The 12,602-nt window shown below is 37.8% G+C and overlaps 1 protein-coding gene across 1 annotated transcript in view; it reads left to right on the top strand.

The window, feature by feature from the left end:
• Positions 1-12,602, top strand: part of LOC104018200 (dynein axonemal heavy chain 5) — a 172,171-nt gene that overhangs the window by 146,979 nt on the left and 12,590 nt on the right. The window contains exon 73 of the mRNA XM_087736582.1: positions 7,171-7,303. Within this exon, the coding sequence (XP_087592708.1) occupies positions 7,171-7,303 (133 nt within the window). The remainder of the gene's footprint in view (positions 1-7,170; positions 7,304-12,602) is intronic.

Consider the following 12,602-nt stretch of genomic DNA (forward strand, 5'->3'; position numbering starts at 1 on the left):
ACTTATTGAGTGATATTCAGTGATAGTATATAAATCATTTCTTTGTAGAATTTGATTTGATTAGAGTTTGAATGGAGTCGGTTTTCTAGTTTTCATATTATTATTTAATAGTAAATAAATATTAGAAATAGCAAATAAAATGAAATAGAGTAAGTATAATAATTAATAACACTTAATTACTTATTAAATAAGTTTAATAATTTACAGCTTGGATCCACACCTATAATCTACACCTTGGATTGTTCTCAGTCCTTTTCCCTTACCCTTCCTATTAGAGTAAAGCTTTTTCATGGAACTAGTTTCTTCTAGTTTTATTCAGCTTCTTAGAAAATTTTTTTTCAGTTTGCAGTAGCAATAGAATACGGAAAGCCTGGCTAGCGTATATGGTTTTGCCGTATTTGTAATATGCGTATTGAGCTGATTTTATTCAATATCTTTGCTAAATCTTCTAAAGGAGTATTTCTTCATTCCCTTGTTAAACTGCCAACTTTTTTCTTTCTGAAGAATTCTTAATTCTTAGAAGACATCAATAGTACTGGACCTTATATTGTAACCAGAGGGTATTCTTCCCCTCAGATTTTACCCCTGGGAAATTTGTGCAGTGCCTTTTGGACATGTAAAATGCACACACACTTGTTTAATCCAAATTTCACTTCTAAATGGTTTGAACAAATAGTATTTTTCTCTGGCATTTCTTTTGTTTAATCTTGATCTCATTCATTCTCATTCCTTCTTGGTTTATTCACTCAGGTTATCCACACAAAACACACATAGAGTAGGCCTCCCCTTTTCAGTCACTTCCTCGAGTGTCATAGCTTTGGAGACAAACGGTTATGGAGCCAGGAGCTGTAGTTAAGGACAAAGAGTCTGGAGGGTTTATTTTGGAAGTCCCACTCTGTGCTCTTAACTTGTCTCTATTTCACTACTGTATTTGGGTGCAATACATACTTTTCCATGTGACTGTATAAAAAAAATCACCACCAGCTGTTTTCATTGCTGTTTCACTCTCATCATCCAGTAGTATGACAAGCTATTATCTTTTCTCATGATCTGCCAATCATACATGCAGGTTTTTATTTTCTTATAAGCAATCATCTTCATAATGATGCTCACAATTAGATAGGTTTTTTGCTTCTGTACCATTTCTCTGACATCTCTGAGCTTCAAGGAAAACTCTTTTGCTTCAGTTTGCTTGACAGCTGTTCTCTTATGATTCAAGTAAGGAGATTTGAGTTTGTACAGGACAAACCAATATTAGGTATTAATACTTCGGCATCAGCTTGGTCCCGCCCTACCCCCCCCCAGCTCCGTTCTTACAGGGACAGCCAGAGGATGTCCTGTTGGATCTACTTTTTCCCCTCTGTATTTCTTGTAAAAGTATTCTGAGCTCAGGATGTAAGTTTCTTTCATTTTCTTATCAATAAGTGTAGATACCACCTCTTCCTGGTGATTTCTAGTTTCCTCAGGCTCTGTACACCTTGATCTGCAAATTGCACTTCTCTTCAATTAAGCACACTGCTCTATTTACACGCTGTTTCTTCAGTCCACATTACTGAGGGATGACATGGTACTTTTCCACAGAACCATCCAAAAATTACACTTCGTTTCTGTATCATGGTAGTCATTCCTTTGCTCTGAGTATCTACAGAACATCCTCTGGCCATTTGCCAACAGCTTATTATTGGTAATGATGTGTTCCTCTGTACGTCTCTTTGGCTGTGTCGCTGCACTACAACTTCAGATTTTACTTCTGCAGTGTTATGAGATTTGGCATTATTTCTTGCAGTTCCTGATTCTTCAGTATGTCCTTCTTCATTTTGCCTAATGGATTTACCCTTTCTCTCATTCTCCAGATCTTAGAACTCGTTTGGGTCTTTACCAATGCTTTCTCTGTTGGAGAGGAATTTCCCTTCTCTGTCATTAGTGCCCAGTCCCACCTCTTTGCTGCAGTTGTTTATGTGCCAGGAGCATCGCCACCTCTACACAATAAGCAAAAAATCTGTATCAAATGTGTTTCTCATCTGAACTGAAGCTCTGTTATTCTGGAACCTCTTAGAAGGGGCGGAGATGGCAGTAGTAAGCTGTAAAGAAAGCTACATTTTAAAATTAAAGTTTGCATAAACTGACAAAAAAATAATGTCTAAAATACCAAAAGAAAAAAAAAAAAAAAGATTATGTTCACTAACATAGAACCAAGAATTTCATTAGTCAGAGCGGAGAAGAAGGGAGAGTTTAGATGCTCTCTGAGGGAAGAAGCAACAGAATTTAGCAGAAGCTACAATATAATAAGCAAATGAAATTAAGCTTGCAAGTATAAGGAGTGAAATGGATTATGTAATTACTTCCTGTGATGTCTGAAAAAAAGGGAATGAGATGAGTTCTGTTGTTTGTCAATTTAAGTCAACATTTGGTCATTCAGGACATTATTACCTATATTCAGGACATTATTACCTACTAGATCAGTTTAACAATCCTGAAACAAATAAAACTAATGTACTAAATTGTAAGAGACTGAGGGAATGTGTCAAAAACAGTTCCTATGCATGCCTCATTGGATAAGAGCTGTAAAAAGAAAAACATTCATTAGTCCTAGCAGTGCAGCTTGGGTTTGCTTTTAGAAGAATATTGTGCCCCAGTAAGGCCATGATGTCAAAGTCTTTGGAAGTCTTTGGAAATCCACATACTATCAGTGGAGAAAAGGAAAAAAAATTAGGAAACAAATGAAGGTAATTAAAAGCAAATACTCTTCAGGGAAAGTGGCAGGTGCCTTTGCTATCTTTGATCAGTTCTTGTGGCTCCCTTTAGAAAGTGTGGAGTGAATTTGCTCAGAGTTAAAACCACAGCAGACTAGGTTAGGGACAGATGGTACTGAAACCAATTATTTGCTGACATTCAGAGCGCTGGATTATACTTTCTCTGGATACATTGTGAATCCAGAGAAAATTCAGGCTGTCACACAAGAGGCCTTCATTTCTCAATTATTAGCCTTTGGCAACAACTTCAGAATCAACAACTTTCAAAACAGGGCAACCATTTTACCCCATGATATATGCTGCTGCTTCTGTTGTTGTGTTCTTGTAACGCTTCCTGTGACCAGTCAAATAACTGACTCAGTGTCCACCCAAAAGACTATAAACAAAACAAGTCACCTTTGCATGCTTTATCAGACTGCAGTTTGACACAGGTGATGGAAAAGCAAAATAAACCTTCCTCCTGACCTAAAACTGTCTTCATTTTTCTCATTCCAAGGGCAGAGGCAGAGTAAGAATTCTGCTTTCATGACCCCTTTTGCTTCTGGGTCTTGCTTCACAGGTAACAGAGAGATTAGTGGTAAAATTATTAGGTCCAGTCAGTCCATGTGAGTGGAGATAGATGCAAGAATAAATGTCAGCCTGTCACACACAGAGGTTTATAATAAAAATGATCTTTGCAGCTTGAAAAACAGCTTGCTAGGGAATAGACATGGAGATATTCCAAAGATATTGCACTTTATTACAGGTTGACTTTTAACCCAAGTAGCAATATTTTTTTTTCTTAAATAGTTTTTGTAGTATTGATTTCGACTTATCTGCCACTAAGGCTATGACTACATTAGCAAGAATTGCATGGGAATAGGAGTTCATCTGAGGACCCCAGACCTGCATTAGATGTTTCACTGGGGAATTTACTTTGGTCTAACTCTAGTCTGGTCCCATAGGCTGAACATCCCTTAGTGGTTGGAGTACGTTAGACTCCCTGAGGCATACCTTTTGGGTCAGTTTAATTTGAAGCTAAGCCAGTTTGTGTGCTGGGAGTCTACTTTTCAGTGCATGTTTTTTGCTACAAAAAAAAATCAGGATCTGAATGGAAGCATTAACATAGATGCTTTTGTAAGGTGTCTCTGGTTCACTTACCAACCCTATCAGATATGGTGGTCACCCAGCTCTAGAACTTCAGCTATTTTCTACATATTTCACTGCCTGCTTCCTTGTATACAACAGGGAAGTGGTCCTGGACACCACTTGAAAAGAGCTTTGGATTGGGTGCGCCTTGAGCTTGTCTTTCTTATTCAGGCCTCTTATTTAGACCATCTCACAGAATGATGGACTTCCCATTTCTGCAAAGAGTATAGCAAGTAACCAAGTCTAATTGAAAATAATAGCATTTACTGAAAATGATAGGCAGTTACTGCTACAGTAACTTGATCACTGATCTTTAAATGGCATGAGTTCAGCAACTGCTTTTCTGCTGAATGTCCTATAAAGTATGTGGTGACAAAGGAGTTGGTGACCTGAGAACAGCTAAGAAATGTGCATAGAGGAATCTGATGCAGCAGAAATATGCATTGCAAACTCATGTAGGCAAAGCTATTAAGATTATGATTTTAGTTGCTCCTTTCTTAAATCACCTTGTTTTATGTTAGATGATAGCTGTTTGCATAATGAAAAGGAGATGTTGTAAGTGGGCTTTATGGAATTAGTATATTAATCTCAGAAGGGCTATTTTGGTTATTGAGTTCTGTCTTTTGAGGTTTTTTTCTGTCAGTCGGTATCCATCTCTTTATGTCATAATAAATGCAGCACTGGAAGTAAGTAAACTGATTGCTTGATAAGAATTCTAATACAAAACCAGTCAATCATACCTCAGAGCTGGTATTTAAAACTAATCTTAACAGCAAGATTTCCAAGAAAGGCACTATGTTACACCTAGTAAGTCTCACTGCAGATCAGGATTGATTTGTATACAATGAGGTAGAAAATATGTCATTTTTTTCAGTTTTCATATCTGGTTATGCTTGGTGCCCCAGGCTGAGTGCTGTGAACATATCTAGGATGGATTAACAAATTTCTGCATTATTGGTTCACTCCATTATTCAAAACATTACAGGTATTTTTGTAGGTACCTGAAAACAAATCAGAAGAATGTTTAAATTCTGAGAATTCACTAGTTAAATTGTACGATTATCAGTACAGTAATATTTTAGAATATTTATTTCATCTTCTCTTTGTAGATTCATAAATATCAATATTTTGGAAAATAACCCCTCTAACAACATCTTCCATACAATTTTTCCTCAAACGGGAGAAATTCCTCCTCTAAATGATCCCCAAAAGGAACACATGCTTTGTAAACTAGAAAAAAGTGTATTACTTATTTAAAGGATAAAATGCATGGACTATATTCTGTATAATTCCTTCCTTATTAGTGGCAGGCACTAGACTTCTAAGTATTCTGGAAAAAAAAATCAAACTTTTTTTTTTGCTTTTTTGGCAAGAGGGAGAATTATCAATTCCTGTGAAATTTTCAGAAAGCAGCAGCTTTCCCTGGATTTTTTTATGAAAAAAAATCAGAATACTTCATTGTGTAAATTATCCAAAAAGAGTTTATTGTCTCAGCTCTAGTCTCATGATAGCTGATTTTAGTATTTTTTTCTCTTTTACAGGAAGAAACACATTAACTCAGTCTGTAAAATGAACTGTCACACTGCAAAGCATTAGCATAATTGGCTGACACCTATTTCTTGGACATTCTGTCTGACACACTTATGGGTCCTTGTGATTAAAATATGATGAATAAACTTGCTGATAGCTGTTTCCCAAGGAGAACAGCATATAAAGTTGAAAAAGAGTATTTTATTGAGCTTGGAGTTGAAACTTGAGAATTGGAAATTGTCAAAGCATTTACTCATTTGTACTTGCAATTATAACTACTGCTATATTATATTCATCTTGCAGAAACTTGCTATTCAGTGTAATAATAAGATCTTTAGTAATGTTTACTATGTGTATATAATGTATAGTATACTCAATAATATATACAGTGAGATATAAGAGTATATCTGGAAAAACACAAAGCAAAATCGAGTGGACTTCTGGCCTTGATGAAATAGCACGCATTATACCAAATCTTGTGGCTTCTACTTGTCTGCAGTAGAATTCCAATGATATTCTGCTCTTTGAAAGAACAGACTTTCTAACTCTTTCTTCATCTTTTGTTAGTTAGCTCAAAATAAACTCTTAAATTATTTTAGCAAACTGATCCTATGGGTCAGCTCTTTTATGATAAATTAATGGCCATATAGGTATCTGGATTTAGGATCTTCTTTTACTGTTTGAGATCTCTTTTTGGTTCCAGAGTACCCTTGCAGAATTTCACCTGCAGAGGGAAGGAGTGACTATGGCAAAGATCAGGGTTCAGGCTGCTTCAAAGTGAAAGATGATGCAAGTGGTGGAGTGGTAGTGAGTACAGAAAGCTGTTGACTTTCTGAAAGCCGAGTCATAGTGGGGAAAAACACCTGAAAGTTTTAAAAATCAAGAATTCTGGTACTATGTGAGGTATAAGCACCATGATTTCTGCAGGTGCCACTAAATCCTTTCTCATACACTGTTGTATACAGTGTTCTTTGATATACATGGAACATACAGTGTATGTCTGAAGCATATTGCATATGCATCATATACTAAAGTGAGACAGTGAATGCTTTTGCTACTGTTGCTGTGACATGTCCTTAAGTAACACAGACAATTAATTCCATTTTGAAAGTGTTCTCTGTTGAATACGAGTGAAACTGTTCTCCTTAAAAATTAAGAAGGCCAAAAGCTTCTACCTACAAAATGGTGCACGTAATGGTGTAACAGAATTATGTGGCATCTGTATTATTGCTGGCAATCTTGCCTCTCTAGTAATGCATCCATGAGCACCTTGTCTTACAAGTGAGTCACATGCTAGTGGAAGTAGCAGCTTTTATATGTCATTGTGCTTGTTAAGTCGAACTCCATTTGTAGCATTATTTCAGCTCAACAGGGCAAGAAGGGGTGAGAAAGTTCACCTAGCACAATTTTGAAATATGAAGACATTACCATCAAACATGCTTTTGTATGGCATGTGGCATTTTTTTAATGATCTAAGACCCTGCAGCCTAACAAGGACAGAAGGAACTGCTGTGTCCCTTCAAAAAGAGGGAACTTTCCCTCCTTAGAATGATGGAGGAGCTACTTTTGGTAAGCTAATGAGTCACAGTGTGCTAAATCTTACAGTTGGCACAGGACTTGAATGGCCATCTGTTACATAGAAGTTTATTTTCTCAGGAATTATGTGACACAATTGAAAAAAACATCCTTTTGCTTTAAAAAAATCTTCCATGGGAAACAGGAGATTAAATTTTATAATCATTGCATTATTCTTGTTTAGGTGAGAGCCCAGCTTCAAAAGATGGGAGGTATTGAACCCATGAACATATTTCTCCGTCAAGAAATTGACCGCATGCAACACGTTATATCAAGAGTTCGAACTACACTGACTGATCTCAAATTGGCTATCGATGGTAAGTTACAATATTAAAAAATCATACTAATCATAGAATCATATACTACCAGGTTGGAAGCGACCTCAAGGATCATCTGGTCCAACCTTTAAGGAAGATGCAATATTTATTACTAATGGTTGCTTATACTATATAACTAAATATTTCCCCTCCTTTCCTCCCTTTCTACCTCCTTCTCTTTTGTTCTCTCCCTCCCTGAGTTTTTCTCTTTCTCTCTCTATATTGTATGACCACTAATTCTAGCCTCCTGACTGCATCCCTAAGGACACATGTTAATTTATTCTATATGCATGTGCTCCACTATTGCAGTTCATGTCCCACAGCACTACTACACTTCTGTGATTCTCTCTAGGATCTCTACAGAGCTCAGAGGAGCTGAATTGCATGATTAGGTCCACAGGTCATGTGCCAGAGTCATTTATGAAATTAATCTGAGACATAATGGTATAGAACAAGGTAGAAGTGTTGCTGCTAAGTAATTGAGAGACAGGGCACTCAGGAGGCCAGGTGGTAAAGACTCTAATTTAAGGTGAGATTTGCAATGTTCATGAAACTGGTTATACCAAATAGGATGTCTCTAAATGGAAGCTGAAGTGAGTGGGAGTGCCAGTCAAAAGAGAGTGATAGGGTTCTTCTTTTAGCCATCACAGGAGGTAGGCAACAGCACTCTGTGTCTCTCAGAGACTGGAGTATTTGGCTGAAAGTGAGCAATGGTGAATGTAGTTAAACCTAGAGTACAGGCAACTAGAAGCAGATGGAAAATTTTATCAGAAAAAGAGTGAGGAGAAAGAAGGGATGATGATGTTACCATCTGCTTTTTGTTTTCACTTTCCATTTTGCTCATCTGCAAGAGTTGAAATGTCCAGGAAGGAAAGTATGCTGTTGCTCAGCCAAGCTTCTTGAATGAACAATAAATGAAAATGAAGCTGGAATTGTTCAGTTTCACTGGTTAAGATCTCACTCAAGTCTGCTGTTCTCCAGCAGAGAGGCAGAAAATATCTGAGACAGCAAACTGTCCCCACAGGGAGAAGGTCAGAGTGCCTCAGAACTAGTCCCTTCTGATATAGGTGATGGCAATACTGTGATCTGTCTTACTGGTGTTTTCCAGTCTTTTGACAATAAGTCTTTCATGAAGGGAGATTTTTTTTTAATTTGTATTTTTGTTACATAAGAATCAAAAGGGTTTTTTTCCCCTGTCATTTGTATGATACACTGAGGCAACAATGCATGCTTCAGAAACACCAGGCCTATAATCTGAATCTAGGAAAGAGGTTCATAAATGTGCCCAAGGCTAATTAACTTCCATATCCTGTAATAACCTATGCAAAGACCAAGCTGGAAGAAACAAGTGTCCTGTTTCGATACTGCGCTGAAAGTTCCCTTTTATATGTGCATAGAGTCCCTTTTCAAGTAAATTAAAATAATGATTTCCATCCAAGAAAGTATTAATCTTTCCTTGATTGTGACAGATACATTTAAAGTCTCAAAATGTACAATATTCTGCAGAGAGGTGGATGAGTAACATAATTTATTTGCACTTAGTATTCAGTTCCACAGTGGTCACAGTCCTCTACCAGGTGTTTAATCAAGTTAATGCTGTTACTTTTGTGCAATCCTCTAAAACATTATAATTTTCTTAGGGACAGGCAATTTAAATATAGTGAAAAATTGCTCTGAAAACAAAATTGGATGTATAGTTAACAATAACAATTAATGGCTTCTGGCAGATTCATACTACATCAAGTGCATGTGGTAGACCGTTAATTAGGGGATGGAAAGAACATTTAGGCATGCTCTCTTGCCTCAGCAAAGGGGAAAACCCCGAACTCCCTCATACTAGATTCTCCCCAAAACCAGTTAACTGCAGTCTTAGATCATCTGAGGTGCTGCTTTTTCTTTATGATGAGGTAAACTGATCTGCCTCCTCAAATAGGTCGTGTGAATTTTGACATCGGCCTGGTCATGCCTCTGGCTCTGCCTTCATCAGCCTGTTAAGGCCTGAGTACCTGCTTATAGCAGATCAAAATTTTCAAACAAATTTTGTGTTTAAGAATATAGTGCATCTTCATGTTGTGTCATGTAGCTTTCTGAAAGGAGGCCTGAATATTTGATTCTGCAGGTTGGATGTGAATAGGTGGACCTTGTCATTTTGCTGTTGCTCACTGAGTTACATTTGAGGTAGTATAAAGCTCTCCTCAGTGAGAGCCCATGTGCAGCTGAACATGAGGGATGTTGAGGGAATTAGCAGAGCTGGTTTTTTTCCCTCTACCCAGAGGGCAGATTAAGCAGTGTTCAGCTTTTGGGAGGGGTGAGGATGCTCAGCATGTGTCCAACATGTTTGTTGGCAGCCATGCCTCGCAAGCCTGCATCTCCACCAATAAACTCTGCTGCCCGGCGGGATACTTTTTTGGGGATCAAATTGTAATAATTAGATTGTAGCTGCACTTTGTACTCTCCATTATGTCCCAGCCATTAGTTCTGTTTTAATTACTTATTGATTGCTCAGAATTTATTTCACAGTTGGTATAATACAGAGCTTCACATAAATCAGAAAACAACACTGATGATTGTCCTCTCAAGTGACCTAAATAGAGGCTGTATTCCAAATAGAGAAATCTTTTTAGAGACAAAGAAAGCTGTTTTCTCATCTTTTCATCTGCGGAGCAGTAAGACATGGGGCTTGAACCGAAACTCCAGATCCTAATGGATTATGAACATCAGATCTTAAGCCCCTGGCAGAAGGTGACCATATTCTTTGTAGGGCAGTATATGAGCTATAGAGTTCCTGTGTGCATGCCTTGTCTTCCTCCTGTGGAATTGTAGAAGACACTGACACCCTAGCTGTTTGTTGGAGAGTGGGCACTTCAAACCCCCTTTCCCATTAATGAAGATTATGTCTTTAAATGCAGTAAAATCTAATGACCCATTCAGTTATTCCTAGTCTCTTAGAGTTTGTTTGAGTATAGGAGAAATGAATGTGGCCTATCTGTGGGATTGGGGGGCGGTTCTCTTTATTTCTCCATGCACTGAAGCAGGAGTGGTAAGCATTTTGATGGCACCCTGATGTGTCTTCTGTCGGTGAAGGAAGTGAGAAGAGAGATTCTGTGGGAGTTATTCCTATTCTCCCTTGAGTGGCTTCCATGAATCTCAGCAGTGGAGCATGCTTGTAGTAGCACTGAAAGTAGATATTGAATCCTTGGCAATGGAAATAAGAACAGCTTTTAATTTGGCTTTATTTTGAATTTTTTTAACCTACTTAACATTCTCTTCAAGGGCTTGTCGTGACAGAAACAAATGCTTAACTCATTTTATTTATGAGTACATATAGATTCTACTTTGGTCGTAAAACTGCATCCACTTGGCATTTGTTTCTGGTACCTTACAGTTTTGTGTTTTCAGACTAATCCTTTGGAACTGCCTGCTTCATGAACAAGTGAAGGCCATACAAGAAACCTTGGATTTGTTATCCTTTCATGTCATGTATGTGCCACATGATCACAGAACTCCTGCTGCTATTTGTGCAGTCCTTGCAGAGTTAGGAAAGAGAAGTCCTTTTTCTGTTGACATATTTCCCGAGAATACAGCAATCCCTCTAAAAGCTTTTACATGACTTGTAACGTGTACAGATTTGTTTCCATGGGCCCAGTGTTTTTGCTCCTTGCATTTTTATTAGTACTTGCAAGACAAGTACCTATCGGAGCCATAAGCCATAAGACCAATATAGAAGGCAAAAGAAGTGGAATCGGTACAAATACCTGCTTCAGAAGTCATCATGGCATTTGTCATGGAGAAGATCTGCCAGGCTTAAGCAAACTTTCCACAGCAACGACAATATGGCACCCCTCATGTTACAAAGCTAGCATATTTTCATGCATGTAATGCACACCATACATAACCTACATGCCAGGACTTGGAAAAAAAATCACAGATTACTCTTATCCTACACTGAAAGAGAGGGCAATCGGAGCTTTTGGAATAATAGGATCAGGAACAAGGATATTACTAAGGGGAGATGGGATTTTGCCCTCTTTTTACCCACACAGATGTATACCATGTGCACGTTCTTTAAATGACGCATAAGTTATATGCATGAAAACTCATTAAAATTAATACACTAGCATGTTTCAGGTATACGTTTATGCCAGGTTGAGAAGTGTGAGAAAATACAGGTGAGACTACTGAGACAGAAGGTATTGGAGAGTAAAATTATGCACTTTTGTATGTGTTTCTAAAATTTTTGGAACTGAATAATAGCTGAATAATAACTGTTAATAACTAGGCCTTGAGGAATACTGGTGCATTTCCTGAGTTTCTGTACATCTCAGTTATTGATTTGCTACCTTATTAAAAACTATTTCATTACCTGCTTTTAGCTCCTCACCATCCTTACACTGCATTGCTAACCAGCGTGTTGGCCTTAGGTGTTTCCTTATTGTCATTCATATAAGAATATGTTGAAACACCCAGAACTTCATGTAGACATGAGGTAGCATGTAGTCCTACATACATAACAGGAATCGCTTAGAATTCCTATGTCATCTACACAAACTCGTGTGTTAAGCTCCTGAAAGAATGAGGTAAAGGTTCACTATTTTTTTCCAACTTAGAATACCATGATCTCGACAGTAGTATTTGCATCATGTTGCTGCAAGGAATTTCTGTTCATTGTATGTAGCACCTTACAAGAGGGATATAAATGCCAAAAGAGCCAAAAGAAGTGGCTGATAATTTATTCTAATCCATGTGGCGAAAAACTGAAGCTCAGGAAACTAGTCTTGCCAGAGTGCACAGGAAAGGTAATTTCCCACAAAGGCAAGGAGTATGGACTCATTCCCACTGGCTGTCTCAGTTCTGTTTTGAGTTGCAATGCTTTAAGACTGCTAACGCTAACACAATTTTAGTTTGGCCTGCTGCTGATGGTAATAGACTTTTGGACTGAAAAATCTTGGGCTCTTACCTTACTAATTCTTACAGTGTGCGTGTGTAAGGCTTGTAGGGATCATCTGTGTATTCCACTTTTGGGTGAGGATTTTATTTGAAGATGATTAAGAGCAATCAGTGAGGATATTAATGGAATGTAACAATGGGGAATTCATTTGAGGAATGAAGAGGATGAATCTAGTATGTCTTGTCGCATAGTTACTCCTGGCTCAGCAGCTCTCATCCATTATTTACTTCTCATCCTGATAAGAATGCCAGAATGCCTCCTGTTGTCTTTTACAAAGTGTGGTATGTTATTTCTGGACTTCTTAATAAGTGTTATGTATGCTTGCCATGATGCTGGCCAGGACAACTGTTT

This window comes from Nipponia nippon, unplaced genomic scaffold (assembly GCF_047370975.1).
Source record: "Nipponia nippon isolate SJK-2023a ecotype South Korea unplaced genomic scaffold, ASM4737097v1 scaffold_1, whole genome shotgun sequence".
NCBI classification, from domain to species: Eukaryota; Metazoa; Chordata; class Aves; order Pelecaniformes; family Threskiornithidae; genus Nipponia; species Nipponia nippon.